General features: G+C 39.1%; 1 protein-coding gene across 8 annotated transcripts in view; it reads left to right on the top strand.

The window, feature by feature from the left end:
• BLTP1 (bridge-like lipid transfer protein family member 1) overlaps positions 1-17,732 on the top strand; it is a 1,044,923-nt gene that overhangs the window by 129,839 nt on the left and 897,352 nt on the right. For all 8 annotated transcript variants that reach the window (XM_053703615.1, XM_053703613.1, XM_053703617.1 and 5 more), the window contains one exon: positions 6,771-6,889. In XM_053703615.1, the coding sequence (XP_053559590.1) occupies positions 6,793-6,889 (97 nt within the window). In that variant the 5' untranslated portion in view covers positions 6,771-6,792. The remainder of the gene's footprint in view (positions 1-6,770; positions 6,890-17,732) is intronic.

The raw sequence follows: 17,732 nt of genomic DNA on the forward strand, positions 1-17,732 counted from the left end.
GTGTAGATATGCTCCCCAAGGTAAAATATGCTGTGATCTGAGATGTAATCGCAGAAAATGCAACATGTCTGCAGAAAGAACAGGACAGATGCAGGGAATGTTAGCGCTTTTGCTTTGCAGCTCTGCTCCACATCAAGCTGTTCTCTTAAAGCAGTGCTGTTTTCTGGTTTTACTGTGTAAGCTTTCCCTTACACAGTGCAGCCAGTGCAAAGTGCTGTTTGAAGAGAACAGTCAAATACAGAGCAGTGCTGCAAAGCAGTAGTGTTTTGATGACTGGCTCTAATGGATTTTTTTCAACCCTGCCACCTAGCCTTTCCCAGTCTGCAAAGCTGTGACTCCTGAATGTAGCACATTCTTGTGAGCGATGCACCTTTTTATTAACACATTTTCTTTCATGTAATTAGCAAGAGTCCATGAGCTAGTGACGTATGGGATATACATTCCTACCAGGAGGGGCAAAGTTTCCCAAACCTCAAAATGCCTATAAATACACCCCTCACCACACCCACAAATCAGTTTTACAAACTTTGCCTCCTATGGAGGTGGTGAAGTAAGTTTGTGCTAGATTCTACATTGATATGCGCTCCGCAACAGGTTGGAGCCCGGTTTTCCTCTCAGCGTGCAGTGAATGTCAGAGGGATGTGAGGAGAGTATTGCCTATTTGAATGCAATGATCTCCTTCTACGGGGTCTATTTCATAGGTTCTCTGTTATCGGTCGTAGAGATTCATCTCTTACCTCCCTTTTCAGATCGACGATATACTCTTATATATATATATATACCATTACCTCTGCTGATTTTCGTTTCAGTACTGGTTTGGCTTTCTACAACATGTAGACGAGTGTCCTGGGGTAAGTAAGTCTTATTTTCTGTGACACTCTAAGCTATGGTTGGGCGCTTTTTTTATAAAGTTCTAAATATATGTATTCAAACATTTATTTGCCTTGACTCAGGATGTTCAACATTCCTTATTTTCAGACAGTCAGTTTCATATTTGGGATAATGCATTTGAATCAATCATTTTTTCTTACCTTAAAAAATTTGACTTTTTCCCTGTGGGCTGTTAGGCTCGCGGGGGCTGAAAATGCTTCATTTTATTGCGTCATTCTTGGCGCAGACTTTTTTGGCGCAAAAAATCTTTTCTGTTTCCGGCGTCATACGTGTCGCCGGAAGTTGCGTCATTTTTTGACGTTCTTTTGCGCCAAAAATGTTGGCGTTCCGGATGTGGCGTCATTTTTGGCGGCAAAAGCATTTTGGCGCCAAATAATGTGGGCGTCTTATTTGGCGCTAAAAAAATATGGGCGTCGCTTTTGTGTCTCCACATTATTTAAGTCTCATTTTTCATTGCTTCTGGTTGCTAGAAGCTTGTTCTTTGGCATTTTTTCCCATTCCTGAAACTGTCATTTAGGGAATTTGATCAATTTTGCTTTATATGTTGTTTTTTCTTTTACATATTGCAAGATGTCTCATGTTGCATCTGAGTCAGAAGATACTTCAGGAAAATCGCTGCCTGGTGCTGGAACTACCAAAGCTAAGTGTATTTGCTGTAAACTTTTGGTAGCTGTTCCTCCAGCTGTTGTTTGTATTAAATGTCATGACAAACTTGTTAAATGCAGAAAATATTTCCTTTAGTAAAATACCATTACCTGTTGCAGTTCCATCAACATCTAATGTTCAGAGTGTTCCTGATAACATAAGAGATTTTGTTTCCGAATCTATTAAGAAGGCTATGTCTGTTATTCCTCCTTCTAGTAAACATAAAAAGTCTTTTAAAACTTCTCTTTATCCAGATGAATTTTTATATGAACATCATCATTCTGATTCTAATGATTCTTCTGGTTCAGAAGATTCTGTTTCAGAGGTTGATGCTGATAAATCTTCATATTTATTTAAAATGGAATTTATTCGTTCTTTACTTAAAGAAGTCCTAATTGCATTAGAAATTGAGGATTCTGGTCCTCTTGATACTAAATCTAAACGTTTAGACAAGGTCTTTAAATCTCCTGTAGTTATTCCAGAAGTTTTTCCTGTTCCTGGTGCTATTTCTGAAGTAATTTCCAGGGAATGGAATAATTTGGGTAATTCATTTACTCCTTCTAAACGTTTTAAGCAATTATATCCTGTGCCGTCTGACAGATTAGAGTTTTGGGACAAAATCCCTAAAGTTGATGGGGCTATCTCTACCCTTGCTAAACGTACTACTATTCCTATGGCAGATGGTACTTCCTTTAAGGATCCTTTAGATAGGAAAATTGAATCCTTTCTAAGAAAAGCTTATTTGTGTTCAGGTAATCTTCTTAGACCTGCTATATCTTTGGCGGATGTTGCTGCAGCTTCAACTTTTTGGTTGGAAACTTTAGCGCAACAAGTAACAGATCATGATTCTCATAACATTATTATTCTTCTTCAACATGCTAATAATTTTATCTGTGATGCCATTTTTGATATTATCAGAGTTGATATCAGGTTTATGTCTCTAGCTATTTTAGCTAGAAGAGCTTTATGGCTTAAAACTTGGAATGCTGATATGTCTTCTAAATCGACTCTACTTTCCCTTTCTTTCCAGGGTAATAAATTATTTGGTTCTCAGTTGGATTCTATTATCTCAACTGTTACTGGTGGGAAAGGAACTTTTTTACCACAGGATAAAAAATCTAAGGGTAAAAACAGGGCTAATAATCGTTTTCGTTCCTTTCGTTTCAACAAAGAACAAAAGCCTGATCCTTCATCCTCAGGAGCAGTTTCAGTTTGGAAACCATCTCCAGTCTGGAATAAATCCAAGCCTTCTAGAAAAGCAAAGCTAGCTTCTAAGTCCACATGAAGGTGCGGCCCTCATTCCAGCTCAGCTGGTAGGGGGCAGATTACGTTTTTTCAAAGAAATTTGGATCAATTCTGTTCACAATCTTTGGATTCAGAACATTATTTCAGAAGGGTACAGAATTGGTTTCAAGATAAGACCTCCTGCAAAGAGATTTTTTCTTTCCCGTGTCCCAGTAAACCCAGCGAAAGCTCAAGCATTTCTGAAATGTGTTTCAGATCTAGAGTTGGCTGGAGTAATTATGCCAGTTCCAGTTCTGGAACAGGGGCTGGGGTTTTATTCGAATCTCTTCATTGTACCAAAGAAGGAGAATTCCTTCAGACCAGTTCTGGATCTAAAAATATTGAATCGTTATGTAAGGATACCAACATTCAAAATGGTAACTGTAAGGACTATCCTGCCTTTTGTTCAGCAAGGGCATTATATGTCTACAATAGATTTACAGGATGCATATCTGCATATTCCGATTCATCCAGCTCACTATCAGTTTCTGAGATTCTCTTTCCTAGACAAGCATTACCAGTTTGTGGCTCTGCCGTTTGGCCTAGCAACAGCACCAAGAATTTTTACAAAGGTTCTCGGTGCCCTTCTATCTGTAATCAGAGAACAGGGTATTGTGGTATTTCCTTATTTGGTACTTGCTCAGTCTTCACATTTAGCAGAATTTCATACGAATCGACTTTTGTTGTTTCTTCAAAATCATGGTTGGAGGATCAATTCACTAAAAAGTTCATTGATTCCTCAGACAAGGGTAACCTTTTTGGGTTTCCAGATAGATTCAGTGTCCATGACTCTGTCTTTGACAGACAAGAGACGTCTAAAATTGATTTCAGCTTGTCGAAACCTTCAGTCACAATCATTCCCTTCGGTAGCCTTATGCATGGAAATTCTAGGTCTTATGACTGCTGCATCGGACGCGATCCCCTTTGCTCGTTTTCACATGCGACCTCTTCAGCTCTGTATGCTGAACCAATGGTGCAGGGATTACACAAAGATATCTCAATTAATATCTTTAAAACCGATTGTACGACACTCTCTGACGTGGTGGACAGATCACCATCGTTTAGTTCAGGGGGCTTCTTTTGTTCTTCCGACCTGGACTGTAATTTCAACAGATGCAAGTCTTACAGGTTGGGGAGCTGCGTGGGGGTCTCTGACAGCACAAGGGGTTTGGGAATCTCAGGAGGTGAGATTACCGATCAATATTTTGGAACTCCGTGCAATTTTCAGAGCTCTTCAGTCTTGGCCTCTTCTGAAGAGAGAATCGTTCATTTGTTTTCAGACGGACAATGTCACAACTGTGGCATACATCAATCATCAAGGAGGGACTCACAGTCCTCTGGCTATGAAAGAAGTATCTCGAATTCTGGTTTGGGCGGAATCCAGCTCCTGTCTAATCTCTGCGGTTCATATTCCAGGAATAGACAATTGGGAAGCGGATTATCTCAGTCGCCAAACGTTGCATCCGGGCGAATGGTCTCTTCACCCAGAGGTATTTCTTCAGATTGTTCAAATGTGGGAACTTCCAGAAATAGATCTGATGGCTTCTCATCTAAACAAGAAACTTCCCAGGTATCTGTCCAGATCCCGGGATCCTCAGGCGGAGGCAGTGGATGCATTATCACTTCCTTGGAAGTATCATCCTGCCTATATCTTTCCGCCTCTAGTTCTTCTTCCAAGAGTAATCTCCAAGATTCTGAAGGAATGCTCGTTTGTTCTGCTGGTAGCTCCAGCATGGCCTCACAGGTTTTGGTATGCGGATCTTGTCCGGATGGCCTCTTGCCAACCGTGGACTCTTCCGTTAAGACCAGACCTTCTGTCGCAAGGTCCTTTTTTTCCATCAGGATCTCAAATCCTTAAATTTAAAGGTATGGAGTTTGAACGCTTGATTCTTGGTCAAAGAGGTTTCTCTGACTCTGTGATTAATACTATGTTACAGGCTCGTAAATCTGTATCTAGAGAGATATATTATAGAGTCTGGAAGACTTATATTTCTTGGTGTCTTTCTCATCATATTTCCTGGCATTCTTTTAGAATTCCGAGAATTTTACAGTTTCTTCAGGATGGTTTAGATGAAGGTTTGTCCGCAAGTTCCTTGAAAGGTCAAATCTCTGCTCTTTCTGTTCTTTTTCACAGAAAGATTGCTAATCTTCCTGATATTCATTGTTTTGTACAAGCCTTGGTTCGTATAAAACCTGTCATTAAGTCAATTTCTCCTCCTTGGAGTTTGAATTTGGTTCTGGGGGCTCTTCAAGCTCCTCCGTTTGAACCTATGCATTCAATGGACATTAAATTACTTTCTTGGAAAGTTTTGTTCCTTTTGGCCATCTCTTCTGCCAGAAGAGTCTCTGAATTGTCTGCTCTTTCTTGTGAGTCTCCTTTTCTGATTTTTCATCAGGATAAGGCGGTGTTGCGAACTTCTTTTGAATTTTTACCTAAGGTTGTGAATTCCAACAACATTAGTAGAGAAATTGTAGTTCCTTCATTATGCCCTAATCCTAAGAATTCTAAGGAGAAATCATTGCATTCTTTGGATGTAGTTAGAGCTTTGAAATATTATGTTGAAGCTACTAAGACTTTCCGAAAGACTTCTAGTCTATTTGTCATCTTTTCCGGTTCTAGAAAAGGCCAGAAAGCTTCTTCTTTGGCATCTTGGTTGAAATCTTTAATTCATCATGCCTATGTTGAGTCGGGTAAAACTCCGCCTCAGAGGATTACAGCTCATTCTACTAGGTCAGTTTCTACTTCCTGGGCGTTTAGGAATGAAGCTTCGGTTGATCAGATTTGCAAAGCAGCAACTTGGTCTTCTTTGCATACTTTTACTAAATTCTACCATTTTGATGTGTTTTCTTCTTCTGAAGCAGTTTTTGGTAGAAAAGCACTTCAGGCAGCTGTTTCAGTTTGAATCTTCTGCTTATGTTTTCATTTAAACTTTATTTTGGGTGTGGATTATTTTCAGCAGGAATTGGCTGTCTTTATTTTATCCCTCCCTCTCTAGTGACTCTTGCGTGGAAAGATCCACATCTTGGGTAGTCATTATCCCATACGTCACTAGCTCATGGACTCTTGCTAATTACATGAAAGAAAACATAATTTATGTAAGAACTTACCTGATAAATTCATTTCTTTCATATTAGCAAGAGTCCATGAGACCCACCCTTTTTTGTGGTGGTTATGATTTTTTTGTATAAAGCACAATTATTCCAATTCCTTATTTTTTATGCTTTCGCACTTTTTTCTTATCACCCCACTTCTTGGCTATTCGTTAAACTGATTTGTGGGTGTGGTGAGGGGTGTATTTATAGGCATTTTGAGGTTTGGGAAACTTTGCCCCTCCTTGTAGGAATGTATATCCCATACGTCACTAGCTCATGGACTCTTGCTAATATGAAAGAAATTAATTTATCAGGTAAGTTCTTACATAAATTATGTTTTTATCTCATCATTATTGGATATTAGACTAACTGCTGCAAATATATTATAAACTTTTAAAAACTGTTTTATTCTCCAGTTAATCAACACATTGCTATGGTGCTTTAGTGTAATTGCCTAAAATTGAATTTGATTTCAAAATGACATACAGAAAAGTTTTCATTAAATAAATCTCATCTCAGAAATTTGAAAAAAAAATCGGTCTCTAGGAATATGCTATACATTGATAACGTGTGTTCCTCTTATCTCTTTACTCACCATGACTGAGAGTTTTTGTATGTCCCTTTAAGCCACTACTGCAATGGAATTCTAAGCAACCAAGGGGTACTACAGTTAACTAGACCTAGAAAAGATGAATATTACAGAATGTGTATTTTTAATATCCATTGTGTTCCAATAACATGTGTAAACCTGTTCTCATTGATTGTTCTTAGAGAGGCTTGACCTGTTCAGAAATATCCAGATTATAGAGATTACCTTTAAAATGTGTGAATCTTTCTTTCTTTCTTTTTTCATGTAGGCACTGAATTAAGCAGCCAGCCATGGAACACAAGAATAACGAAAGCTTTGTTCCCAGCATCAAAGAATTAGAGGGCTTTCTCACTGAACATGATTCTAATGTTGTATGGCTTCTAGTTGGTAAGCTCTAATGTTAGTCATCCTGCGCAATATATACTTCTACAGTAGGCACATTTTTATTGCTTTTATTTAAATAATTGTAGTCATAGTTACAGTTTTATTTGTTACTAAATGCTTTTAATCCTCTCCCTATTCAAAATCAGCCTTTTGTTCAGTCTATTTCTAAAACTACAGTCAACTAAAAAGTGATATGTCATTGTGAGCAATATATAAAATTAAAACAAAATAAACAAAATATAGTCAATAATAATAAAAAGCAGGAATATAAAGCTTAGGAGCCGGCCCATTTTTGGTCCAGAACCTGGGTACAGCTTGCTGATTGGTCTCTAAATGTAGCCACCTGTAAGCAAGCTCTCTCCAGGGTTCTGAACCAAAAATGGGCCGACTCCTAAGCTTTACATTCCTGCTTTTTAAAAAAAGATAGCAAGAGAACGAAGAAAAATTGTGCAGCATTTTCTGTATTTTACTACAACAGTGGAGATCTATTGGTATCTCTTTTATACCTATTATATGTGTAATTTATATCTATGCACATAGGTTCTATCATGCAGATACTGAACCTTGATCATGAGTATTTTCATTAACAGTGAAAATCCTATAGATATAATATCTGTTGGTATCGCTTTTATACCTATTGTATGGTTAATTCATATGTTTTCACATACTGCACATTGACCATGAATATTTTCATTACATTGTACATTGTGCATTCACTTTATAAGTATACGCAGTCTCTGCTTATTCTGGACATGGATTTACAATTATCTACTGTGTACCTGTTGGTCTAAATTGTGATGCTTTTCTAGTCAGTAAGGCCACATGACAGGCTAAATGTGTGTATTCTTTAGTATATGCATATATACTACATACTGATAATTATCATGTACAGATTTATAATCTTTGTATAAATGTATGTATAAGTTTATATATTTTAGGATTCATTGGGAAAATAAAGTTTGGAAATCTGAATTGATTCTTTTTTTCTTTCAAGAGATTAAGAGTTGTTTTCTTTTGAAGCAGAGTGCTCCTCATTGACCTATCTCATGTTTCCAAAAATCTTTTATAAAAGAATTTGGAGAATTAATCCTGTCTCCTTGGGGTCAAGGGTTTTACTCCAATATGTTTATTGTCCAAAGGGACTTACAGTCCAGTCCTAGATTTAACAGCCCTAAACATGTTTGTTAGGTTTCCCACTTTTATAATGGGAACAATACACACAATTTACACTTAATCCAAAAGAGTCAGTTTATGGTTACTATAGACCTTAAGGATGCATATCTGTGCATCCCTATACACAAGGATCACTTTTAGTTCCTCAGATTTGCATATCTGGACAAACACTGCCAGTTTGTCACTCGTCCACACATTTTCACAAAGGTGTTGGGTACAATCTTGACTGTGATCAGAATTGACAACATGCTAGTGCAAGCCCATTCCCTGTCACTAGCTATTGCTCATATTCACAAGCTTCTGTCTTTCTTCAAGACTATGTTTGTAGAAACATTTACCCTAAAGCTCATTATATCCTGTTGTAAGGTTAGCATTAAAGGGACAGTCTAGTCAAAATTAAACTTTCATTATGTAGATAGGACATGTAATTTTAATCAACTTTCCAATTTACTTTTATCATCAAATTTGCTTTTTTCTCTTAGTATTCTTAGTTGAAACTAAACCTAGGCAGACTCATATGCTAATTTCTAAACTCTTGGGGGCTGCCTCTTATCATAGGCTTTTGAAATTCCTTTTCAACACAAAGAGACTAAAAGTACACGTGGGCCATATAGATAACACTGTGTACAGGCACAGGAAGTTATTTAGGATCTAGCCCAACACAATGCTAACTGCAAGACAATAGATCATAAACAGTCACAGTCATGTGATCAGGGGGCTGGAAGAAGGTTCTTAGATACAAGGTAATCACAGAGGTAAAAAGTGTATTAATATAACAGTGTTGGTTGTGCAAAACTGGGGAATGGGTAATAAAGGGATTATCTATCTTTTTAAACAATAACAATTCAATGGTAGACTGTCCCTTTAATAGGAGTGATAATAGGCTTAGTCCTTATGCATCTGTTCTTGACAGAACCTTGCAAAATAAATATTCAGAGGGCATGTCTCTCTTGGCAAATGGCTCCTTTTTCCATTAGTAGCTCAGTGCATGGAGATGGGGCATTTTCTGGTTGCTGCTTCAGACAGTTCATTTTGCCTGTCTTCACTTAAGATCCCTTCAATTGTCTAGGCTACCTCAGTGGTCAAAGAAATTATCTACAATTGGAACAGATTGCTTTGGATTTATCCATCAGGAATTTCTCTCTTGGTGGAGATTGAATTCCTAGTTTTGAGACATAGAGATTTTTCAGGCAAGTAAGCCTGTGACACAGATTATAACACAATTTGGAAGGCATATTTTGAGTGGTGGCCTTCCAGAGGGTTTTCTTGGTATTTCTTTAGGATTCACAGAATTCTTCAGTTTTTACAGTATGGCATTGCCAAGGGTTTATTTGCTAGCTCCCTAAAATGTCAAATTTCTGCTGATGAGACCTATTTCTCCACCCTGGAATTTGGTATTACAAGGTTCTCCTTTTGAACCAATGCATTCAGTTGATCTAAAACTTTTATAATGGAAAGTACTTTTCCTATTAGCAATCTTACTTGGTGGCGGGAAAGTTGCCTCCTAAGTGTATCACAGCTCATTCTACAAGGGCAGTTGGAACTTCGTGGGCTTTTAAAAATGATGCAATTTTGGAGCAGATTTGCAATGGTGCAATATGGTATTCTCTGCATACTTTTCTCAAATGTTATCGCTTGGATGTTTTTGCTTCTTTACAAGCCGTTTTTGGCAGGAAAGTCCTTCAGGCTGCAGTGTTTGCTAAATAGGAACTGCCAGAAAAATTGTCCCACCCTTTCAGTAATCATCTGCTTGGGTATTAATCCAATATGTTATGAAGGACTGTGGACCATTTTACAAAAGAAAGCAAAGAAAACCAAATGTATACTTATCTGATGCATTTTCTTTCGGAATGATGATGCTCCACAGGCCCGCCCATTTAAATTTTTGAGCAGCAGTTCTACTGACAGCGCTACAGACCCTACTTTGTCTTTCCTATCTATATGTTTCCTATTCTCTACTCGGCTATACATTAAAGTGAAGGTAAAGTTACCTTTACGCTGATCCCAAATCTAATTCTTTATCAAAATTCAATAGGAGTTTCATTCATGCTTTTTTCAAATCTTCTGCTAAATGCAGTATTCTCAGTTTTTATTTCATTATTTTCTGATCCGCAAATTCAACCCGTTAGTTGATTTTTTATCTTCTTTCATGAGCTAGTGACGTATGGGATATACAATCCTACCAGGAGGGGAAAAGTTTCCCAAACCTCAAAATGCCTATAAATACACCCCTCACCACACCCACAATTCAGTTTTACAAACTTTGCCTCCTATGGAGGTGTTGAAGTAAGTTTGTGCTAAAATTTCTACGTTGACATGCGCTTCTCAGCATTTTGAAGCCCGACTCCTGTCAGAGGGACGTGGAGAGTATTACCTATTAAATGCAGTGATTTTCCTAACGAGGCTCTATTTCATAGGTTCTCTGTTATCGGTCGTAGAGATTCATCTCCTACCTCCCTTTTCAGATCGACGATAAACTCTCTCATATACCATTACCTCTACTGATAATTGTTTCAGTACTGGTTTGGCTATCTGCTATATGTGGATGGGTGTCTTTGGTAAGTATGTTTTTATTTTTTAAGTCACCTCCGCTATGGTTTGGCACTTTATGCATTTATATAAAGTTCTAAATATATGTATTGTACTTATATTTGCCATGAGTCAGGTTCATGTATTTCCTTTTGCAGATTGTTAGTTTCATATTTGGGAAAGTTAATATTGAGAAATATTTTCTTACCTGGGATTTAGTCTTTTTTTTTCAATTGACTATTTATTTTAAATTGCGGACTGTCTTAGGCTCACAGGTGCGCTAAATGCATCACTTTATTGCGTCATTCTTGGATTTTTTGGCACGAAAAGGCACGTCTGTTGACGCTAGTTCGTCGTTTCCGGCGTTGTAGTTGACGCAGGGGTTCACACAGGGTTGCGTCGTTAGTGACGCGAGTGTGTCATTTCCGGACAGGGTTGGCGCCAAAAAATTTTTCAGTTACGTTGTGCGTCATACTTGGCGCCAAACTTTTTTTCAGTATTTATTGCCCCATTGCTTTTGCCTCTTGCCTTTTTCTATGTCAGAGGGCTATGCTATTTGCATTTTTTCCCATTCCTGAAACTGTCATATAAGGAAATTGATAATTTTGCTTTATATGTTGTTTTTTCTTTTACATTCTGCAAGATGTCTCAATCTGATCCTGCCTCAGAAGTATCTGCTGGAACTTTGCTGCCTGACATTGGTTCTATCAAAGCTAAGTGCATTTGTTGTAAAATTGTGGAGATTATATCTCCTAATGTCATTTGTATTAGTTGTCATGATAAACTTTTACATGCAGATAGTGTCCATCTGTAATAGTACATTGCCAGTTGCAGTTCCTTCAGCTTCTAATGTACATGATATACCTATGAATTTTAAAGAATTTGTTACTGATTCTATTTAGAAAGCTTTGTCTGCATTTCCACCTTCTAATAAGCGTAAGAGGTCTTTTAAAACTTCTCATTCAGTTGATGAAATTTCAAATGACCGACAACATAATAAATTAGCCACCTCTGATGAGGATCTATCTGATTCAGAAGATCCTTCCTCAGACAATGACAATGACAAATCTACTTATTTATTTAAAATAGAGTATATGCGTTCTTTGTTAAAAGAAGTGTTAATTACTTTGGATATTGAGGAAGCTAGTCCTCTTGATATTAAAACCAGTAAATGTTTAAATGCTGTTTTTAAGCCTACTGTGGTTACTCCAGAGGTTTTTCCTTCCTGATGCTATTTCTGACATGATTTCTAAGGAATGGAATAAGCCAGGTACTCCTTTTAATCCTTCTGCAAGTTTTAAAAAAATGTATCCTTTATCAGTGATTGCAATAGAGTTTTGGGAAAAGATCCTCAAAGTTGATGGGGCTATTTCTACTCTTGCTAAACGAACCACTATTCCTATGGAAGATAGTACTTCTTTTAAAGATCCTTTAGATAGGAAGCTTGAATCTTAACTAAGGAAAGCCTATTTATATTCAGGTCATCTTCTTAGGCCTGCAATTACTTTGGCTGATGTTGTAGCTGCTTCAACTTTTTGGTTGGAGAATTTAGCGCAAAAAGAATTGGATTCTGACATATCTAGCATTGTTTGCTTACTGCAACATGCTAATCATTTTATTTGTGATGCCATTTTTGATATTCTCAAAATTGATGTTAGATCCATGTCTTTAGCTATTTTAGCTAGAAGAGCTTTGTGGCTTAAATGTTGGAATGCTGATATGACATATAAGTCTAGATTACTATCTCTTTCTTTCCAAGGTAATAATTTATTTGGTTCTCAGTTGGATTCTATTATTTCTACTGTTACTGGGGGGAAAGGAGTTTTCTCTTGTTAAGTGTATCCAGTCCACGGATCATCCATTACTTATGGGATATTAACTCCTCCCCAACAGGAAGTGCAAGAGGATTCACCCAGCAGAGCTGCTATATAGCTCCTCCCCTAACTGCCATTACCAGTCATTCTCTTGCACCCAACGAATAGATAGGATGTGTGAGAGGACTGTGGTGATTATACTTAGTTTCATACCTTCAATCAAAAGTTTGTTATTTTATAATAGCACCGGAGTGTGTTATTCCTTCTCTGGTAGAATTTGAAGAAGAATCTACCTGAGTTTTTCTATGATTTTAGCCGGAGTAGTTAAGATCATATTGCTGTTTCTCGGCCATCTGAGGAGAGGTAAACTTCAGATCAGGGGACAGCGGGCAGATTAATCTGCAAAGAGGTATGTAGCAGCTTATTATTTTCTGACAATGGAATTGATGAGAAAATTCTGCCATACCGATATAATGTAAACTCAGCCTTAAATGCAGTAGCAGCAACTGGTATCAGGCTGTCATGTATGTATATTTTACACTTCAGTATTCTGGGGAATGGCACTTCACTGGAATTATACTGTATGCATAAAACTTTAGCCTAATTTGCAGGGACTAGCAACAGGCTTTTTAATAACACTCAATTTATTAATGTTAAACGTTTTTTGCTGGCATGTAAAATCGTTTAATTTTCTGAGGTACTGGGTGAAAAAATGTTTTGGGCACTATTTTTTTCCACTTGGCAGTCATTTTATTTAATTTATGACAGTTTACTGATCTCTCTCACTGTTATGTGTGAGGGGGAGGGACCTTTTTTGGTGCTTTTGCTACGCATCAAAAAATTCAGTCAGAAGTTTATTGTCTTCCCTGCATGATCCGGTTCATCTCTACAGAACTCAGGGGTCTTCAAAACTTGTTTTGAGGGAGGTAATCACTCACAGCAGAGCTGTGAGATTGTAGTTGACTGTGATAAAAAAAAAAAAAAAACGTTTATTTCTGTATTTTTTTTTTTTTTTTTTCTGCTATCAGGGTTAGTTATCCTTTGCTAATGGGAGCAATCCTTTGCTAAAATTGTGTTTTCTTACAAAGATTTGATGCTATAACTTTTCAGTTTATTAATTTTCAACTGTCATAACTTTTTCTGTGCTTCTTATAGGCACAGTACGTTTTCATACTATAGTAAATTACTTGAAAAGTATTTCCAAGTTGCTAGTTTATTTGCTAGTGTGTTAAACATGTCTGATTCAGAGGAAGATATCTGTGCTATATGTGCTAAAGCCAAAGTGGAGCCCAATAGAAATTTATGTACTAACTGTATTGATGCTACTTTAAATAAAAGTCAATCTGTACAAATTGAACATATTTCACCAAACAACGAGGGGAGAGTTATGCCGACTAACTCGCCTCACGTGTCAGTACCTGCATCTCCCGCTCGGGAGGTGCGTGATATTGTAGCGCCGAGTACATCTGGGCGGCCATTACAAATCACATTACAGGATATGGCTACTGTTATGACTGAAGTTTTGGCTAAATTACCAGAACTAAGAGGTAAGCGTGATCACTCTGGGGTGAGAACAGAGTGCGCTGATAATATTAGGGCCATGTCAGACACTGCGTCACAATTTGCAGAACATGAGGACGGAGAGCTTCATTCTGCGGGTGACGGTTCTGATCCAAACAAACTGGATTCTGATATTTCAAATTTTAAATTTAAGCTGGAAAACCTCTGTGTATTACTTGGGGAGGTGTTAGCGGCTCTGAATGATTGTAACACAGTTGCAATACCAGAGAAAATGTGTAGGTTGGATAAATATTTTGCGGTACCGGCGAGTACTGACGTTTTTCCTATACCTAAGAGACTTACTGAAATTGTTACTAAGGAGTGGGATAGACCCGGTGTGCCGTTCTCACCCCCTCCGATATTTAGAAAGATGTTTCCAATAGACGCCACCACACGGGACTTATGGCAAACGGTCCCTAAGGTGGAGGGAGCAGTTTCTACTTTAGCTAAGCGTACCACTATCCCGGTGGAGGATAGCTGTGCCTTTTCAGATCCAATGGATAAAAAGTTAGAGGGTTACCTTAAGAAAATGTTTGTTCAACAAGGTTTTATATTGCAACCTCTTGCATGCATTGCGCCTGTCACGGCTGCAGCAGCATTTTGGTTTGAGTCTCTGGAAGAGACACTTGAATCAGCTCCATTAGATGAGATTACACACAAGCTTAAAGCCCTTAAGTTAGCTAACTCATTTATTTCAGATGCCGTAGTACATTTAACTAAACTTACGGCTAAGAATTCCGGATTCGCCATTCAGGCACGCAGAGCACTGTGGCTAAAATCCTGGTCAGCTGACGTTACTTCTAAATCTAAATTGCTTAATATACCTTTCAAAGGGCAGACCTTATTCGGGCCCGGGTTGAAAGAAATTATCGCTGACATTACAGGAGGTAAAGGCCATGCCCTGCCTAAAGACAGAGCCAAACCTAAGGCTAGACAGTCTAATTTTCGTTCCTTTCGTAATTTAAAAGCAGGAGCAGCATCAACTTCCTATGCACCAAAACAGGAAGGAGCTGTTGCTCGCTACAGACAAGGCTGGAGACCTAACCAGTCCTGGAACAAGGGCAAGCAGGCCAGGAAACCTGCTGCTGCCCCTAAGACAGCATGAATCGAGGGCCCCCGATCCGGGAACGGATCTAGTGGGGGGCAGACTTTCTCTCTTCGCCCAGGCTTGGGCAAGAGATGTCCAGGATCCCTGGGCGTTAGAGATCATATCTCAGGGATACCTTCTAGACTTCAAATTCTCTCCCCCAAGAGGGAGATTTCATCTGTCAAGGTTGTCAACAAACCAAATAAAGAAAGAGGCGTTTCTACGCTGCGTACAAGATCTTTTATTAATGGGAGTGATCCATCCGGTTCCGCGGTCGGAACAAGGACAAGGGTTTTACTCAAATCTGTTTGTGGTTCCCAAAAAAGAGGGAACTTTCAGGCCAATCTTGGATTTAAAGATCCTAAACAAATTCCTAAGAGTTCCATCGTTCAAAATGGAAACTATTCGGACAATTTTACCCATGATCCAAAAGGGTCAGTACATGACCACAGTGGATTTAAAGGATGCTTACCTTCACATACCGATTCACAAAGATCATTACCGGTATCTAAGGTTTGCCTTTCTAGACAGGCATTACCAGTTTGTAGCTCTTCCATTCGGATTGGCTACGGCTCCGAGAATCTTCACAAAGGTTCTGTGTGCTCTTCTGGCGGTACTAAGACCGCGAGGAATTGCGGTAGCTCCGTACCTAGACGACATTCTGATACAAGCTTCAAGCTTTCAAACTGCCAAGTCTCATACAGAGTTAGTACTGGCATTTCTAAGGTCGCATGGATGGAAGGTGAACGAAAAGAAGAGTTCTCTCTTTCCACTCACAAGAGTTCCCTTCTTGGGGACTCTTATAGATTCTGTAGAAATGAAGATTTACCTGACAGAAGACAGGTTAACAAAGCTTCAAAATGCATGCCGTGTCCTTCATTCCATTCAACACCCGTCAGTAGCTCAATGCATGGAGGTGATCGGCTTAATGGTAGCAGCAATGGACATAGTACCCTTTGCACGTCTACATCTCAGACCGCTGCAATTGTGCATGCTAAGTCAGTGGAATGGGGATTACTCAGACTTGTCCCCTACTCTGAATCTGGATCAAGAGACAAGAAATTCTCTTCTATGGTGGCTTTCTCGGCCACATCTGTCCAGGGGGATGCCATTCAGCAGGCCGGACTGGACAATTGTAACAACAGACGCCAGCCTACTAGGTTGGGGCGCTGTCTGGAATTCTCTGAAGGCTCAGGGACAATGGAATCAGGAGGAGAGTCTCCTACCAATAAACATTCTGGAATTGAGAGCAGTTCTCAATGCCCTTCTGGCTTGGCCCCAGTTAACAACTCGGGGGTTCATCAGGTTTCAGTCGGACAACATCACGACTGTAGCTTACATCAACCATCAGGGAGGGACAAGAAGCTCCCTAGCAATGATGGAAGTATCAAAGATAATTCGCTGGGCAGAGCCTCACTCTTGCCACCTGTCAGCAATCCACATCCCGGGAGTGGAGAACTGGGAGGCGGATTTCTTAAGTCGTCAGACTTTTCATCCGGGGGAGTGGGAACTTCATCCGGAGGTCTTTGCCCAAATACTTCGACGTTGGGGCAAAGCAGAGATAGATCTCATGGAGTCTCGACAGAACGCCAAGCTTCCTCGTTACGGGTCCAGATCCAGGGATCCGGGAGCGGTTCTGATAGATGCTTTGACAGCACCTTGGACCTTCGGGATGGCTTATGTGTTTCCACCCTTCCCGATGCTTCCTCGATTGATTGCCAGAATCAAACAGGAGAGAGCATCAGTGATTCTAATAACGCCTGCATGGCCACGCAGGACTTGGTATGCAGATCTAGTGGACATGTCATCCTGTCCACCTTGGTCGCTACCTCTGAAACAGGACCTTCTGATCCAGGGTCCCTTCAAACATCAAAATCTAATTTCTCTGAAGCTGACTGCTTGGAAATTGAACGCTTGATTTTATCAAAACGTGGTTTTTCTGAGTCAGTTATTGATACCTTAATACAGGCTAGGAAGCCTGTTACCAGAAAGATTTACCATAAGATATGGCGCAAATACTTATATTGGTGCGAATCCAAGAGTTACTCATGGAGTAAGGTTAGGATTCCGAGGATATTGTCTTTTCTTCAAGAAGGTTTAGAAAAGGGTTTATCCGCTAGTTCCTTAAAGGGACAGATTTCAGCTCTGTCCATTCTTTTACACAAACGTCTGTCAGAAGTTCCGGACGTTCAAGCTTTTTGTCATGCTTTAGCTAGGATCAAGCCTGTGTTTAAAACTGTTGCTCCACCATGGAGTTTGAACTTAGTTCTTAATGTTTTACAGGGGGTTCCGTTTGAACCCCTTCATTCCATTGATATCAAGTTGTTATCTTGGAAAGTTCTGTTTTTAATGGCGATTTCCTCGGCTCGAAGAGTCTCTGAGTTATCTGCCTTACATTGTGATTCTCCTTATCTGATTTTTCATTCAGACAAGGTAGTTCTGCGTACTAAACCTGGGTTCCTACCTAAGGTGGTCACTAACAGGAATATCAATCAAGAGATTGTGGTTACATCTTTGTGTCCTAATCCTTCTTCGAAAAAGGAACGTCTGCTACACAATCTAGATGTAGTCCGTGCCCTGAAATTTTATCTACAGGCAACTAAGGATTTTCGACAAACGTCTTCCCTGTTTGTCGTTTATTCTGGTCAGAGGAGAGGTCAAAAAGCTTCGGCTACCTCTCTCT

Source organism: Bombina bombina, chromosome 2 (assembly GCF_027579735.1).
Source record: "Bombina bombina isolate aBomBom1 chromosome 2, aBomBom1.pri, whole genome shotgun sequence".
Classification (NCBI taxonomy): domain Eukaryota; kingdom Metazoa; phylum Chordata; class Amphibia; order Anura; family Bombinatoridae; genus Bombina; species Bombina bombina.